At 38.6% G+C, this 17864-nt stretch overlaps 2 protein-coding genes across 3 annotated transcripts in view; one reads left to right on the top strand and one right to left on the bottom strand.

The window, feature by feature from the left end:
• ncf4 (neutrophil cytosolic factor 4) overlaps nt 1–7799 on the bottom strand; it is a 33675-nt gene extending 25876 nt beyond the window's left edge. The window contains exons 1-3 of the mRNA XM_046047010.1: nt 7597–7799; nt 6973–7057; nt 6724–6883 (exon numbers count right to left, since the gene is read on the bottom strand). Of these exons, the coding sequence (XP_045902966.1) occupies nt 6724–6883; nt 6973–7057; nt 7597–7625 (274 nt within the window). The 5' untranslated portion in view covers nt 7626–7799. The remainder of the gene's footprint in view (nt 1–6723; nt 6884–6972; nt 7058–7596) is intronic.
• pvalb7 (parvalbumin 7) overlaps nt 1–17864 on the top strand; it is a 43291-nt gene that overhangs the window by 17283 nt on the left and 8144 nt on the right. The window contains exon 1 of one of the 2 annotated variants that reach the window (XM_046047012.1): nt 14196–14201. The exons of the other annotated variant lie outside the window; for it this stretch is intronic. The gene's annotated coding sequence lies outside the window, so the exon portion shown is untranslated. Of the gene's footprint in view, nt 1–14195; nt 14202–17864 lie in introns of those variants that run through there. 2 annotated transcript variants of the gene reach the window in all.

A 17864-nucleotide genomic window follows, 5' to 3' on the forward strand; every position in this document is an offset into this window, starting at 1 on the left:
CCTGTGATAAAACAAGAAAATAGGAGTAGAAAATTTGTTTGACTTCAAGATAGTGGCTGATATTTAGATTGATACACTGGAAAGAGACTAAACTGATTGTCCATTTACATCTTCTATACAGATTTACTGCATAAAATTGAAAATAAAAGGGATTATATTTTTTTTTAAAAAGAGAGAGAGAGAGAGAACGAACAAAACAGAGTCTGGCATTAAAATCTTTTATATTATTCCATTAATTAATTTTCATTAACAAAACAATTCCACTTTGACCACACAGACCTCTATCCTTTCCCATTAAATTTTTTTTTTGTTCAGTCCCACCACCCATCCTCCCACCACTCCCTCCTCCATCTCCCCTGTCTGTCTTATTCCCTTTCCATCCTGATGAGATCTGGCACTGCAATTAAACCCATCAGATCTAATATTATCCAGCAGACTCCTCAGTGGCAGATGCTAAATCAGAGTTTGTAGAAAAGTAGAACTTTCCCTATATAGAAAGTGATAATGAGAATTACTGCCTTAAAGTCTAAGAACTTATGTTAAAAATGTGTCAAAAGGCTTGTGTCTAAATTGTTGCTGTCACAGAAAAAAAACAAAACATGTGAATAATAATACAATATAAAAATTGTGAAAGGCCACAGAATTCACAGTGTAACAGATACTGGTGCATAAAAAGCTACAAACAGCCCTGTGTTTTCTACTGTCTTATCTTTGACTGTGGTTCAATTTTAGCATCTTTTTAGGAGAAAATTAACTGTAAATAAAAATAAAGACTTTTTTACACCCAAAAAACACATCGAGTAGCCCTGCGTCGTGTCTGCAGCTCTTCCCTTTAGTCTCCATACGGCTCCAACAACCTCTATCATGAAATCAGGCCAGGCTGTATATGAGACAAAACTACTGGACCACTCTCAGCTGCTTGTTAACCTGACCATTAAAGAAACACTACAATAAGGACAAACAGCTCACAATCTTAAAACATAATTTTAAATTCTGACCTTGACTTTGAAATGCATTTCTACGGCGGCTGAAACTCACACTGAACACTACGTGGCAAACAGCACTCAACTGCTGCTGTAAGCAGGTTGAAACAAATGCCAAGAATAAGAATCATTTGTACCTTTACCCCGTGTTTGGCACACAAAACATACCGTGAACATCAAACACTTAGGGGAGGACAGAGAGGGGCTGAGAGAATGGTAAACGGATCAGAAAACAGCAGAAGCCTTGTTTGAACAGTTTGGATTGGATGCAGTTCTGGCAGAGCTCCAGCCATAAGACAACACCACAGATGCACCATGAAGATCAAACAGATGAAGGTTCTTTGAAAATGTAATTCTAGAAATATTACATTGTCCACTGGTTCTTAATGTGGGGTTGACCCAACTTCAGGGCTCTTGAAGGGAGTTGAGTTCCACTTTTGGACTCTTTTTCTTTTCCGATATACAAAAATCCATAGACATATTTTTATTTTCTTTTGTATCTGTAACAAAGGCAGTAGATGCGAGGAGAGTCATCATGTGTTCTTGCGATTACATCAGATTACGTCTCTGCTGCACTTTTGCTGTATAACACATATAGTAAATGTGACACTGGGCATTGAACCAAACACAATGTTTCATTTATTAAACACTGTTCACAAGTCAATAGCCGTTTGACTTTGAACAGGAATAAATCTGAATGAGAATTTAGTGTGATTACAGTGCAGACACACACACACACACACACACACACACACACACACACATTCAACTCACCTCACTCTGTCCTCATCTTACCTAAAATCAATGGTCTGAGCCAACCATTCAAAGCCTTGGCTTTTATTGGTGCAGATGTTGGTTTCCAGCCTATGATAATCAATACAGACACTGACGGTGGCTCCCAGACAGACTGACTTATGGGAAAACAATGAGCTGCAGAACGAAGACTGGAGCCATCAGGCAGATGAGGACACAAGAATAAACACAGACATACTGCATCATAAAAAAACACTATACATATTTAAAATGGTGTGGTGGTACAGTTAAACTGTTCTGCACATAGAAAAACTTGTATGATTACTGTATTTAGCATATTACATGAATTTGTGACTAGATTTTGGTCTCATATTTGCAGGACTCTGTCTGTCCAGCCTGGCTTTGAGCATTAAACAGCACACACTCATCAGTTCATTATAGGCTCATTATAAACGCTCTTGCAGTGGCTGATTCTTCTGTTTGATTGTGGCCAGTCCGGCTACTTCTTCCCAGCACTGTCTTCTTACACAACATGTCACTTGCATGGGCCAATGACTTTCCTTCTTTGGACTTTGTGTAAACTCTTTATTTCGATTATGAAGTCTATAAATGCTCTGTTGGGTGTATTTTTCTATCTTTATTTCCCTTTCAGATTTCTCCTTACGCAACTCAACTTCTTGTCATCTTATATTACATTAGGGGTGGAGGGACTATAAAAAATGCAGAGAGAAATGCATTAAACAAATCAAAATGTACTTCGAAAAAAAAACGTATTATTATTTTTTATTTATTATTATACTATTTGCAATAACACATCCTATGAAGTAGGTATGATTATGTTGTCCACACCTACAGTATTTGAGCCTGTGTATAGTTTGCATGAGAAGTTGGTAGAGGAGCCAATATAGCCCTGGTCGCCATTCACATTTATATAAAGCAAATTTAAAGTCTGGTTATCTTCTGTGATCAGGTAAAGATATTAATTGTGGAAGAAAGGTCATGATAGAGATTTCCATGGGAGCACAACATCTCCTTCAAACAATCAAACACTACTATCATAGCCACAAACCAAATGTCTCATGACGTGTTGTTATGTACTACGTGTATTATGAACTTTAAGTAGGTGCTTGGGGGAATAATACACTGGGCACTGGCAGCCAAGATAAGTTTTATCTGCAGGGTGGCTGGTGTTTTTCTATATGGCTGAGTAAGGAAACTTGATATCCAGGTGCAGCTACTCAGGCGCCTGTTGCTTAGGAGGTAGAGTGGATTGTTTATTAATCCACATCGTGTTTGTAAAGTGCTTCGGATGAAAGCTTTGGCCTTAGGGCGCTACACCAAACTAGAGAAAGTTAGAAGTTACTGCAGAAACAAGTTGTTTGGGTTCTCTGTTCATGCTGTTGCATCACATAGCTGGAAAAGGAAATTGAAAGCGGACAGATGGATCGCTCTCTTTCATCACTACTACCCATTAACATGACTGTTTTTCCTTGCAGTTTGTCTCTGTATCTTCCTTGTGGCATTCATCTGTCCTTCTATCCATCTGCTCTTTTCTGACTATTCTGAATGTCACTGTGGATTATACTTAGTTATTACAGTCTTCTAATATAAGGCTTTAAAGGATATACTCCTCAGTGGCACTGTCATGGCTGATGGCTATGCAGTTTTTGACATTTAACCTGACAATATGACACTGTAACACAGACATATATAAAGAGATTTATTCCAAGACCTTTATTGGAGAGGATTTACATTAGGTTAATTGAGTTACACAGAAGGAAGTTTGCAAAGATACTAACATTTTGTCTATCTGGGGCTTTAATTAGCTACTCATTATTGGAGAATGTCCTGAACTGATCCTATGGATTTTGAAAGGCTACATGTGCGAGCAATTCACTGCATATCCAAGTGAAAAACGTGTGTGAATGTGAAACATTATTTGGGCAAATCAGTGTGACTGACTCCGATTTCAGACAGAGAGGTTGGCAAATCTAGAGGGCTACAGGTTTTATTTCCATGTGATAGAAACATATTTAAGCAGCATAAAACATCTCATAAGGTTAGGTCCCAAAATCTTGATTGGGACTTTCTACTTCTACCTTATGTTTGACAAAGTACTCAAATTTAATTCTACTGAATAACTATTTTGAGAGTAGGTGTTAATACATACTTGCTTTTTAACAATGCGTAGGCGTAAACAAGCACCAGCGACACAAACGGCATGAATGTTCACATTCATGTCTGCATACTTTGTGTGTACCTGGAGGATTAAACGCAAATCCACTAGGGGGCAGATCAGAGTCGGATCATCCCTCGCTGACACCAGATTATCTTCTAGACAACCTCTGAATTTGCACATCGTAAACAAACCAAACATAGCGACACTCGAGGAGGTTGTGATTTTATTGAGACATCATAATGATCTTGGTAATTGCGGACTAGCTCCAGGAGTTTTATTTTAAACATCCTGCACAAATCTCCTTTTTTAAAGTCTGCTGCTGACCTTCTTCTTCTTTTGTGTTTAATGGTGGAATTGCATCTCACGGACGCTTAGCGTTAATATCTGGAGACGTGCACAACCTACGCTCCAAAGGAACGCAGGATACGCAAACGCGTAGTTAAAAGCAAGTACGTCCAGGCCTTTACCCTTCAGACAGCAGTTATCTCACTGGAGAACTAGTGTGACACAGTGCTTGACTTCACATTATTATGCAACAAAATGTGCCTAAAATATGCTGTTACTCTACCCTTGTGGCTTTAATAGAATTGGATTTATGAAAAGTAAATTCATAAGAAACTGGGGCTCAATTGTAAAAAAGCTCTACCTAGTCTTGCTAATGTTTTTTTAAATTCATCAAGCAAACCCAGTGATGCATCAATCCACTTAGGGACATACTTTTTTGATTTATGATATCTGACATGACAAATCTATGTCCAGCACGTGTAGCAGATCCTCACTTTAAAAAAAATATGTTCCAATGAGTGTCAGTTTTCCTAGCCACAGGGAGAAAATTCAGCCAGCTGTTTCCACAAACTCAGTCTGTTCCTCTCCATATGCATGAAGTAGAGCAGAATGAGTGTGCATTTGAAGGTGAAGGTTACAGAGTGACAAGGCAGAAATGGTGCAGTGAAGTACAGTGTTCCCTCTGTATTCAGCAGCAAAGCCCCAACACAGCAAAATCACTGTGAAACTGGAAATTACAGTAGCCCGGCCGACTTCTCTCTATTCTCACCAAACAAGAAAAATGCAAACCTTATTATTAAAATTAAAGATTTCATTATAGTGGCACATTGAATTCAATATTTGTTTGGCAATTCAACATGAAGTAGAACTATGGGAAGATTTCAAACAAAAGGAGCAATAAAATTATCTTAAGAACCTAAATTCTCAGATTCATAATCCTCTAAAACACTTTTATATTTATACATTCTTGATCTAGTTTCCTTTCCAAGCCCTTTGCTGTTATTGTGTTCATTCTGGAAAATGTTATCGTTTTGTTTTGTTGGCTAATTGGCCATTTTTAAGCTTACTTTACTACTGCCTGCCTACAGTGTAAAACATTTAAAATAATGGTTGACAATATAATTATATGAATAAGGTAAATAATTCCAAATAAACAAAAAGGTTATACTTTCAGAGTGTCATGTATTTCACAAATGACCCTAGAATTCAGATCAAAAGCATTTGCTGTAGCTTTGCCACACTATGGGCATATAGTCTAGAGTCATGACAGTGACAGGTCGTCTATTTGTTGGAAAGTTGTCAAATAAATAGACATACAGTAGCTAAAAATATATAAAAAGGAGAAATTCTGACCAGTTGCTTGCTACTGCCTTATATACCACAATACTTGACATATTTGTTTTTTTAACACAATTATATGGGAATATGACGCACTGTGTGCTGATTCCATCATACACTAATAAATTAGCATAACAAATTAGGTTAACTCATATTTATCAATCATTGAAAAAAGAGTTGGTTCAGTGACATTAGCTGGCATTCAGACTGCAAATGGTAGCTCAATAAAATTAAAGAGCGCAGTCTGCGTTGGTGGGGGGCTTGCTGCAGGTTGCAAAATTAATTTAAAGAAATTAAATAAGAGCAGGAAGTCCAGTTTGATTAATACAACCAAGAATGCTTATCACACACTACAACATTGCGCCGCAGTGCAGTTAATACCACTCCCAGTACAAAGTAATCCAGCAGGAAGGTGCACTTGCAAATGAGTGATTGACCAACACAACACTTTGATAGATGACATCACACTGTGTTGCAGCAGAATTTAAGCCAGGTTCAAATAAGTTGGCAGACCACTCTAGGTTTTCTTTGCTGGAGCCATCAGTTGTCTCATTGAAATTAATCAGTTTTTGTTTTCGTTGTTGTTTTGCAGTGCTGCTGTCTGTATGAGAACACCATTATGGGATATTACCTGTCAAAATATACTTAATGTATGTCAGGATCAAGACATATAATGTTTTTAACATTTTACATTTACTTACGGTCTTACACCAGCTTCCCTCATGAAAACCTGAGGTTATTCTCTCAACACATAAAGCTAAACTTGCAGAAGGTTTAAATCAGAACCAGAGTATTTTGGTCCTTCAGCAGCTGTTATCTGAAATTTTTAAGAAAAATATTCAAATGTTTCTCAGAAATGTATTTAGCAGCTTTTAATGTTTCGCTCACTGAAGCCTTTTATGTGGACAAAGTCCAACATGGTAGCCCATGGAACAATTCATCTTGCCAGGAAAGCAACTTAACTAAATAGGAAATCAGAGACAGTGACTGTTTACACACAGTAGTATGGGTCAGAGATTTTGTCAGACCTCAAAAAATCAAAATCAGAATCACAGGGTTTGTTAAGGTGCAGGCTCCTGACAGACATGTATATTAATGTGAAACCTGACACTGTGTTGAATATTGTGTCGTGATGTGTCTGCATGCCGCTGCAGTTATCAGTGCTGTGAACACATACACACCCACCTGGAATAGAAGGCAGGATGTAGGTGTTGGAACCAGGTTTCTCTGTGCCTTCAGGAGAGTATTTGGACTCGAGGATCTGGTGTAGGTTGAAAAATTCTCTATACCTCCTGTAGATGAGATACTTGCTGCCCCCTTTAGTCTTCACCTCAATCACAAACACCTGGGGGAGATGAGAGAGAGAAACTCATTTGTACTGTTTTTTTGTTATACAGGTTCAGTTAAACATTTGTGGTAGTTTTCAAAACTTACAAAGTAGTCAATGAAGCCTTTCTTCTCCTCAATATCAGCAATGGCAGCGCTGATAGGGATGTTATGAGGCAGCTGATCAAAGTCACTAGGTAAAAGAAATTATCTGGTTAGAATATTTTAGACACTTAGGCCCCAACTTTTCCCTGTAGTCCTATTTCATGATGGTATGCTGCTGGAAACTAAATGCTTATTGTTTCATTTTCAATTGATCAGGTTTTACAGGTTTAGAATATTAATAGCTTAAGAGATACAGTATGCCTGTATAGTTCATATGAGGCTATGTTAGGCAAATAGCTTTTTCAAAGTTTCAAAGTTATGGTAGGCTACATAAATTTGGCAGCTGTTTGACAGCCTCTAGTTTCATTACCCTATTATATTTTAGATGTAGGAATCAAAGAAAAAGTGAACTGAGATGTAACCTAATAATAACCTGGTTTTATATTGTGATATAATAACTAGTAGTCCTATGCCAATAGGCAATCGGTGCATTGATATTTTATTACCCATTTTATTGTCAGTTAAAGTGCTATAAAACTGCGCTTTCGAGCCGAACAGACGCATAAAGTCATTAATAAAGAGTTAGTGGTTAGTGATGTTTCACTGATTAATCTGCCAGACACTCACCTCTCGCCTCGTAACTGCTGCATCGACATGATGTTGCGCACAGTATTGACTGCAGACAAGCGGCTCTTTAACAGAGGTGTTCGTTAAAGTCTTCACTCCCTCGCTGCAGGCTGCAATGGCTGCGGTAGAAACTGTGTGCGGACGTTACTGTGCGGAAACAGGCAACAGGAAGCGCGAGCTCCCTAAAGATAGGAGGACGGTGCGTTCATTTAGCCGTGCTAAAGTTGTGGCGAGGGCGGGGAAAGTTTCGAGAATGTGGGGCAGCCTGACATGAGGTTGCAGGTATGATGGTGATAAAACAACAGCAGAGCGAGTTACACAACGTGGAACAGTTATTGCGAATAATGAGTTAAAATAAAGTGTAGGTTACTAAAAACGTAAAGTAGGGGTCAGTTCACCCAAATCACAACCAATGAAATGTTCTTTCATGTATCTTTGCATGAGTTGTGTGGGTTTACGTGCTGTGTTCCTGCAACAATATGGGAGTTTGTTTTGTGATAGTGAAAGTACTGATACATTTGAAAAACTACAAATCAACTGGTATTTGAACAGTGTCCTTGTGACTCATGATAATCCACAGAACACATGAATAGATTTCATTTTAAGTACATACTGAAGAAATAGAAACAGAATGTCAAGACACAAAGAAGAATCATCATAGTGACAGGACAGATTTTAGCATCTTCTTTTTTGATAGCTCTTATGTGGACACACCTAGTCCCAGTGAAACTGGGGGCTTTCCAAAACTGGCAGATTGTATCAGACTTGTGTGGTTTTTACTCTCTTTAAATATGGCACACAACATGCTGCATATGCCCAGTCACAGCCCGTGTGGCAAGTAAACAAAAAGCCACATGTACCAACAGCAATGTAAACATGACAGATGGTAAACAGTTTTTTAAAAGCTTAGCATAGCTGAATTCAAATTCAATGGGCATTCTACTTTGCAGGCACTTACAAACTGTCCAAATAGGATTCTGGTCTGAATGATAGTTGAACATGTTGAATGATAGTTGCAAAGGTTGTGCTCACTATAATAGATAGACCTTTAAAGGGTCAGATTCCCAAAATCACCGCCAACCCCACTCCTCAATTTCTCATTTAACTCAAGTACATTTATGTGTTAAGGTAATCAGATATTGGTCTCTGATACAATGAATTATATTTCTGGTGCATGTGTTTGTGTTTGCACCGTATTTTCTCACCACATGGGTTTATGATTACTTTTGATAATAGCATGTCAAACTCAAAATGCTTCTTCACTTTCAGAAACCTGGTGCAGATTTACCTGGAATTATTAAACACAAAAAAGTTAAAAATGTACTAAGTAGCTGCATTTGCAAACTAAATGACAAAATATATCATGCATTACAATCTCTAATCTCTATTGTGTACCAGTATACAGTAAACACAATATACAATATTATTTTATGTGATAAATTAATGGATATGAATGAGTTATTAAGTTTGATATTGTGCTTGTTTTTGCATTTTTTAACTTGTTTGAGAAGCCATACAAAATAACCTACTGTAAATTGGTTTTTAAAAGCTAATTTAAAAATAGAAACCTTTGGGTCACATCATACCCTGGGACTCCCCAAGCACTTCTCAGCAAGTGGCCTTTCACTGATTATTTTTTACAGGCCTTCTGTTTTATTTGAGAGTTCACTGTCACACAGGGAATTTCCTGAAGTCTAGTTCTAAATTATGATAAAGTATTACAAATTCTCTTAATTTTCAGCAACATGTATCCGGTCCGACCCACCACCATGGCCAGACTCTTGACCTTATTTTCACGCTGGGACTCAATTTACTCTCCTTGGAAGTTAAGGACTTGCCTGTATCTGATCACAAACTTATTATGTTCATTTGTGAAATGTTGACAGCTAACACTGTCAAAACCCAGCCAAAGTACACACGAATTTTAAATCAGCACAGTGCAGTGAAATTCTGTACGCAGTTTAACTCAACTAACAATTCAATCCCAATTGACTGCAATACAAATAACCTAGTAAATTTATTTAATTCTTCATGCTCGTCCACCTTAGATTTTATAGCCCCTGAAAGCTAGACCTAACACAAAATCTGCTCAGCAGCTTTGGCTAAATGACACTATTAGAAATTGTACACGGGAATGTAGAAAAGCTAAGTGCAGATGGAAGAAATCTGGTCTCCAAACACATTTCATGGCTATGAAAGAGTTTTTAATCTGCTATAATACAATGGTAAAAGATGCTAGAACACACTATTTCTCTACTCTTATCACTACCAACAAGCACAATCCCAGATTCCTCTTTAACACTGTTGATCTCTTAGTAAATCCTACTGCTCTGCTTTGGCCGACAGCGACGCAGATTGTGAAAAGTTCCTCGCCCACTTTATGACAAAGGTGGGAAAAATAAGATCTAGCATTAGCCCCCACCCTGCCTTTCTAAATGTGGACCATCCAGCTCAGGATCATTGGAGCTACTTCTCTAATTTATTGGAACTCACTGAGCCTCTGTCAAAGATGAGGCCATCCTGCCCCTTGGATATTATCCCTACAAAGTTTTTATTCAAAATCATGGACAATCTAGGTTCCTATTTTCTCTTAATCATAAATAGCTCACTGTCATCTGGTTGTGTTCCATATTATTTTAAATGTGCTTGTGTTCAGCCAGTCCTAAAAAAACCCGGCCTTGATCCCACCAACCTCGACCACTATCGCCCTATCTCTAAACTCCCTTTCATTTCCAAGGTGCTGGGAAAAAAATTGTTTCTAAGCAGCTCCTTGAAGTTATGAAGAACAATGACATTTTCGAAAAATTCCAATCTGGTTTCCGCCCTCTTAAAAGTTACTAACGACCTGCTATCGAACGCGGACGCTGGAATGTCTTCACTTCTGGTGCTATTAGACTTGTCCTCTGCTTTTGACACAGTAGACCATGACATCTTGCTAGATAGACTGAGTCGTTGGGTGGGCATCTCTGGCACAGTATTGGAATGGTTTGCCAACAGAATAGAAACAGAAAACCTTGTAATTGGTCCCCAGCACACTACTAATCAGATTATACCCTTTATTGGTCATTTGTCTACCTACATTACGCCTGTTGCCAGAAATCTTGGTGTCCTTTTTGATAGCAATTTTTGCTTTGAACAACACATTGCTAAGCTTGTTCAATCATGCTTCTTTCACCATAGAAATGTTGCTTCTATAATTACGAGGAATTCTGTTTTATATCTTAAATACTAACTGTGATACATGCTTTTATATCGTCTCGCCTAGACTACTGCAACAGTCTGTTCTCAGGTCTAAATAAAAAAACTTTGAACCGCCTACAATTAGTGCAGAACTCAGCTGCTAGGTTATTAACCCAAACTAGGAAGTACGACCACATCACCCCTATTTTATTCTCTTTACATTGGCTCCCTGTCTGTTTTAGGATTGATTTTAAGTTCTTATTGATTACTTTTAAAGCTCTTAATGGCCTGGCTCCAGAATATATTTGTGACCTCTTAACCCCTTACGAACCTGTACCAGACCTGAGATCCTCCAGCAGGGGTCTCCTGTGCAACCCTGAGGCCAGGCTGAAATCTAGAGGAGATAGAGCCTTTGCAGTAAAGGCCCCAAGGCTCTGGAATGATCTGCCGGATGACATCAGGATGTCCGAGTCGGTGTCTCCCCTGAAAACGTATTTATTCAGGAAAGCATTTTCTGATTTTATCTGATTGGCTAGCCGTTTTATTGTTTTACTTTCATTTTAATTTGTGCATGCTATGTGGGGTTTTTTTGTTGTTTTTTTTCAATGATGTCCTTTTAACTGTTATGATTTTAATTGTTCTTTATCTTCTGTGAAAGCACTTTGTATTCTGTTTGATAAGTGCTCTACAAATAAAGTTATTATTATTATTATTATTATTATCATTATTATTAGCTTGCATACAACATAATGTAGAGCTCCCTTTTGACCTTTTATTTAATGAGATAAGCAGTAAGGAAGGTATAAAGTTTCTACGGACAAAAAAGTAAAAGTCTAATTTAAAGAGACGGGGTGTGAGCTCCCTTTTTAGAGTCTTAGCGTAATAAAATATCTGAATGGAGACAAATATTACACCCGATTAAGTTCACGCAGAATAGTTTGTTCACATCCTATGACATTCCCCAGTAGGTGGTTGTACCAGCTATGTATAAGATCAAACATAGCAGTGGTTTGAATGTAGAGAAGGAGTTACGCTATAATTTTGCATGTTGCAACAGGTTGCACTATACAAGTCAGTTGTAGCAATGTAGAGTTAAGAAATGTTTACACCTCCCCCAAGTAAGTGTAAGTTATTTCTGTTGTCACAGTGGAACAGTTAGAAAGATGGAAGAGACTAATTATAGAAGACCAAGTAGAACACTTTCACATTTATGATGACACTGACGTGTACTCTCAGTGCTGTACAGTGACAGTTAGATTAGACAAGGGCAAAAGTGTGTTTTTATGCTGCAATCACTTGAGATGGGAAATGCGCTGGCACCAAAAACTACTAAGTTGTTGACTTTGGCAGACTCTTTTCACACAGAGGGAAGTTTTACAGAGACGTTTGTTGATGTTTTTATCATTTTGATGTGTGATACAGCCATCCTCACCCTAGTAAAACACAAAGTAGAATAGAAAATATTGATAAATAATGGTTAAATTATTAAAAAGGTAACAGACAAACATGGCGCTAGCTCATGCTAGTTGCCACATGATCACACAGTTTTGATTACCATTGACTTAGTCAAGTTCTAGAGATGGTGCAACTAAACAAAATGGCAAGATTAGTGTGACACTAACTGCTTAAAACATAGCAGTAAGTGATGACTTTACACTCAAACTTGAGAGCTTCTTTAGTAGCTCTGATTCCATTACATGTCTAGAGAAATGTGGCGTTAACCAGCACCATCATTCAGCATCACTCTCAACATCTCTTCTCTCTGTGCTCTGGCCAGACACTGCACCAGACCTCGAAGCCTGAACTCTTTGCCGTTGCTGTTCTCCTTTCACTTGGCAAGGTCACATGTGAATTCAGTTTCGAAGAAAACCAGTAAATGCTGGTTATCATCTGAGATATGAAGCATACAAGGGGAATGGCAGAGTATGAAGAGTGTCACTGACCAGAAGGGTTTTTTTTACCTTCATGTAGCTCAGTTACACTGAATACCTGCAGTCCAGAGCCACATGGCTTGTAAATGCAATATTACTTGCTACTTGATGGCAGTAAAACAAGCTGTAAACATCCAACGAAGGTTAAAATCAAGGGCAACTGGACTTGGTTGAAGATACTGGAAGACGTTTCGTCCCTCATCCAAAGGACTTCTTCAGTTCAGAACTGAAGAAGTCCTTTTGCCAATTTACACATCAACCAGATACAGAGCATCATTTGGAGTTTCCATGTTTCAAAGGTCCATTATTCACTCTTCTTTTAGCTCTGCACTGGTTTCAACCAGAACTTCAGGGAAATGTCTGGCCCTTTTGTTGCCAAATGTTCCACTACTGTATGTTCACTAGCTAGCAACACAGTCTGTCTGGATTTTGGTCTGGAGTTCAGCATGGCTACTTTATGCCTCAGCTGTTGAGGTGTCATACGTGTTTCATGTAAACTGCACAAATTCACAATAAAAGCACAATAGAATATAATTTATAATAAAAGCAATTCCATGTGTACATGTGTTAACATTGCCTGCACTTTTGCTAAATAAACTCTGTTATCAAGCTTTTGACTAGTGGTACATTGGTGGGATTGCACTTTAATGTGCATTAACCTTTAAGCTGTGCTCAGGAGATAACCTGTCTCCTCCACCTATTCAGTCAGTGTCAGCTACTTTCTTGCAGCATGCTCTGACATTCTTCTGTTCTTTCAGTTCTTTCACGTTTTATCTAACCTGAAGGAGAGAGTACAAAATTTCCAAATTACTTTTGTCTTACAAAATACAGGTACAAAAATACTTGACGAGTTGACGTGGGCCGGTGATTGCTGAAATTAATGTGAGGGGAAATAATTGGAATAAAGTCTGGGGAGACTCCAACAACATGGAGAGTTCCATCACCTTAGATGATTAAAGCTTTTAACACTAGATGTCAGCAAAGTTGTTGCTGTGCTGGAGGTTTGTGTGTGTGTGTGTGCTAGAGAGAGAGAGAGATAGAGCTCAAGATGAAATGTAGGTAACTAATTTTGGTTAAAATTTAAATCTTGGTCCTTAGGTGTGAGTGTGAGCGTGAGTGGTTGTTCATCTATGTGTGGCCCTGCGATGGACTGGCGACCTGTCCGGGGTGTACCCCGCCTTGCGCCCAATGTCAGCTGGGATTGGCTCCAGCCCCCCCCCCCCCCCCCCCCCCCCCCCCCCCCCCCCGTACGCAGGATAAGCGGTTGACGATGGATGGATGGATTTAAATCTTGATCCATGAACTCTTTTAGTGACGTCAGTTCTTCAGACTTAACATTATCATATGCCAACATATCACACAGAATATCATGGATTAAATTAACCACTCACTTATAGTCGCAATTTCCACACAAAGAGAAAATCCATACTGCCCCGCTACAACACCTGAATCACTGCATCAGTGACTACATACACAGACTGACAGAGCTGAAAGGTTTATTTCACTAGAGCAGTTGCATGCTGCAGTAGATCAAATAAGGTGTATTGAAGGTGTTTTCCCTTGGTTACATTCCCTTGACTAAGATAAAAGTGTTTACGTTAACTTATTAGTGTGCAAACTATAAAAACACAGTTAACTGCAAGACAAGATAGATGTAGAGAGAGAATGTAGGCGCGTGTATGAGGAAAAACTGTGTAGGTGTGAATATTTGCTTGTGTTTGTTATACAAAGTCTAAGAAACATAGTGTAAGTGAAAGAAAGACAGAAACAGAGTGCAATAGGGTGTGATGTGCACAGAGGAGTGTGTGTGTGTGTGTGTGTGTGCAGCACATATTGACTCCATATCTATTTTAATGCAGCATGAGATGGATCCTTTGAAACGCTGCTCGTATAACAGACCATCGCCAGCCACGAATTGCAGAAACATTTTTCAAGGGTGCATTTATGTTCAAGGTCAGGCCAGCTGCTAGAGTGTGTTGTCCTAGTTTGTGTGTGTGTGTGTGTGTGCGTGTGCGTGCGTGTGGTGTGTGTGTTAGTGTGTGTGTGTGTGTGTGTTAGTGTGTGTGTGTACATGCGTGTATGTATGTGTAAGAGAATGTGTGGACTGTGAAAGTGTATACGTGTGAAAGAAGATTTGTGTTCGTGTCTGTTTAGCAGAGTGTACTGTAACTGTGTTTGCATTTAGTTTGTTGCATGCTAGGCTTGGAATAAAACTTTGAAACAGAAGTACACAGAAAAACGTCTGCTGATGAAATATAATAAGCCATTAAGTTGACAGACAAACAGGTTCCAAAACAGACCCATATATATATACACACGCAGAGAAACAGAAGAAGTGAGACTGACAGAAAGTCTCAACAAACGCACGGCTCGTGTTTACCATGTTGACAGTTGGTTACCGTAGAGACATCATAAGGGAAGTAGAAAGAGGAAGAGGTGAAGCTGACAAGCTCTACATAGACTAAGATTTTATGTCAAAGTATAATGTAAATCTGTTACTATAATACTGTTGGTACAACTAAATGTTTTTATCAAAAATGTGATATCAATGCTCCAAAAACGTGTGTTTGTTTTTAAATGTAGCTCATATACAAGCATGGGGATACATACGTATTCTCTGTAACAGTGATCCAAGTCGCTTGCCATATTTAAGGAATTGAAGAAGAAGGTGTCAAAAATGCATAAGAAAAGTTTTGTAGAGTTTGTAAATTGAGAATAACAAGTTTGTTCTTCGACTCCTGTGGTGTGCAGTCCAACATAACTATGAACCGGGGAACATTATTATTACCTGCAAGAAATAACATAATATAGTCTTTTCACTTCCCTTGACTTTACCCTCTTTTTCTCTGCCTGGACAACAGCATTAAGTTTAAATAAAATAATTTAATTAATTAAGTTTAAATTTTCTCACTGCAGAGATAATGCTAGTCATGCACTATCCCTAAACACAGTGCACACTAAACAATCAGTATGACTAACTGGAATCTACCAGGGAAATGTGGAAGAATCAGTGTCTCATTACTTAACAGCTTGGCTGTGTAACGAGCCAAACTTCCAACAACTTGGTGCATTCCTTTTAAAACTCACCATCTCCCACACTCACCCACACACTGGTGTGTGTGGTGCCGTAACTTTAGCACTAAAAATACAAATAAAACCAGTGCCTGCAGTGCAGTCAGGCACATTTGGCAAAGAGCGGGGCTTCCTTCTCCCACTCTACTGTACATATCAGCTTGAACCGAACTCATGAGGTTGTGAGGGTGTAACAAACTCTTGCAAACTCCTTAATATTAAAAATTGAAACCATTTATGAGCAACATTAGGCAAGTTACTTGAAATGTTTTAATCAATTTTTCATTACATATTACTTAGTAGTAGCCACATTACTTTGGTAATTCCTCAATAGCAGAAGTAAATACATCACCTAAGCAATTACATTACTTGTCACATTACTTTCATTACTCAGTGCAGCTCCACCAAAGGTTCATTTAAACAACTCCAACGTCTCCACACCTACACATCACATCTTCTGTTTCTCAGGGGATTCATGCTTGATCAAAAATATTTATATGACACATCAAAAGCTGCTTTATTAAATTTGCCATTGCTTTTCATTTCCGATTCTAGACCAAAAATGAACGCATGTGACTCCCAAAATACACCTCTTTCACCAACGGTTGTCTTGTTATAAAGAAAAATTTATAGTGTTGTATGCATGTGAATTTATACTGTTAATAAACCACAGGGTTACTCTGAAAAGTTGTGAACCCTCCTTCTTTGTCCTCACTGTACAAGTAGTTGCTCTTGTTCCACAGAGCCCCCTATCAGTACAGTCACTGGGTTCCCCAATGTTTATTTTTAGTGCTCATATCTGCTCATCTTTGGGTGAGAGTAGACAAGGGATATCCCGGTGACACAGCTGTGGCTTGTATCTACCCCTGCCATGACTCCATGGCAGGGGTAGATACAATCCACTAATATGAAATACTAATATGAAATAATATGAAATATGGAGCTCTCTGTATCTAATACCTATTTATGCATCTATCTGTCCATCATTGTTTATTCGTTAACGTTTCTACTCGTTCGTTATCTCCATTTATTCTCTGCCTCTCCCTAGTCTTGTCCTTGAAAAACCCCAGGCCTGTCTCCCCACATTTAATGCCACATTTCATTTATATCAACCCATCCTGCATCTTCCTCTCCTGACCATTTCTGCCCACTACAAATCCTTCCAGTGTGTTGTCCTCACCACCTGCCCCACCCACCCTCATCCTTCTATAATGCTGGAAAGTGCTGATGAGGGGTAATTCAATAGAGAGGAGAAAGCTTAGAGTCTCAGGACAGGACACAGAGAGAACAGCGGGTCAGCAGAGGACAGGATGACAAGCAGTCATGTTAAGGCCTAAAAAAGTTGAGCAACCTGAACAGTTTTAAGATTATATGTCAGGGACATGATCTCTAAATGCAGTTCATTTTATTTGTGTGTGTGGGGGCCTTCGTTAGTCTAATGATCAGGGCATATAACACATAACACATATTAATACTCACAAATATTGGAAAAGGTGAGTACAGGTGATTGGCTGGGAGTGTTGCAAGACACACAAGAATTGTGTGATGCAGGTGAAACCTTTATGTTGAATTAGTCCTGGAGTTCTAAGATGGTAAAAACCTAAAACAGTGAATTGTTACCCAATAGCAACTGAAAAGCTTAAAAAAAACACCCCAAAACAAAAGAGTCTACTTTGGGGAAAAATGTTTCATGCCCTTTTATTTCAGCAGCCTTGTTACATGTGGCTCCCTCTTTCTTTCAATTTCAATTCAATTCAAAAGGCTTTATTGGCATTAAGGTGTGTGTGTGCTGATGAATGGTCTATGTTATCTGATGGATAAAGGGGTACAGTAGTCTTCTTTCTATCTCTCATACATGCGCCTACCATAAATTAATTCCTCTCTTGGCCTTGACAAGCATAAAGAGAAGCAAAGCAAAAGATAAGCGAATGAGAGAGATAAAGGGGAGCAGAGAGACAGAGAGTTAAACAAGTTGTCGGGGTCCTGATATGATGAAGATTGATAAATTATAAAGGAAGCGGCACAAAAAAGATATGGATGCAGAGAAAGAGGAGCAAATTTGTTCTTTGATATGAAGAGAAGAAA

The sequence above is a fragment of the Micropterus dolomieu genome, linkage group LG04, assembly GCF_021292245.1.
Source record: "Micropterus dolomieu isolate WLL.071019.BEF.003 ecotype Adirondacks linkage group LG04, ASM2129224v1, whole genome shotgun sequence".
Taxonomy (NCBI): domain Eukaryota; kingdom Metazoa; phylum Chordata; class Actinopteri; order Centrarchiformes; family Centrarchidae; genus Micropterus; species Micropterus dolomieu.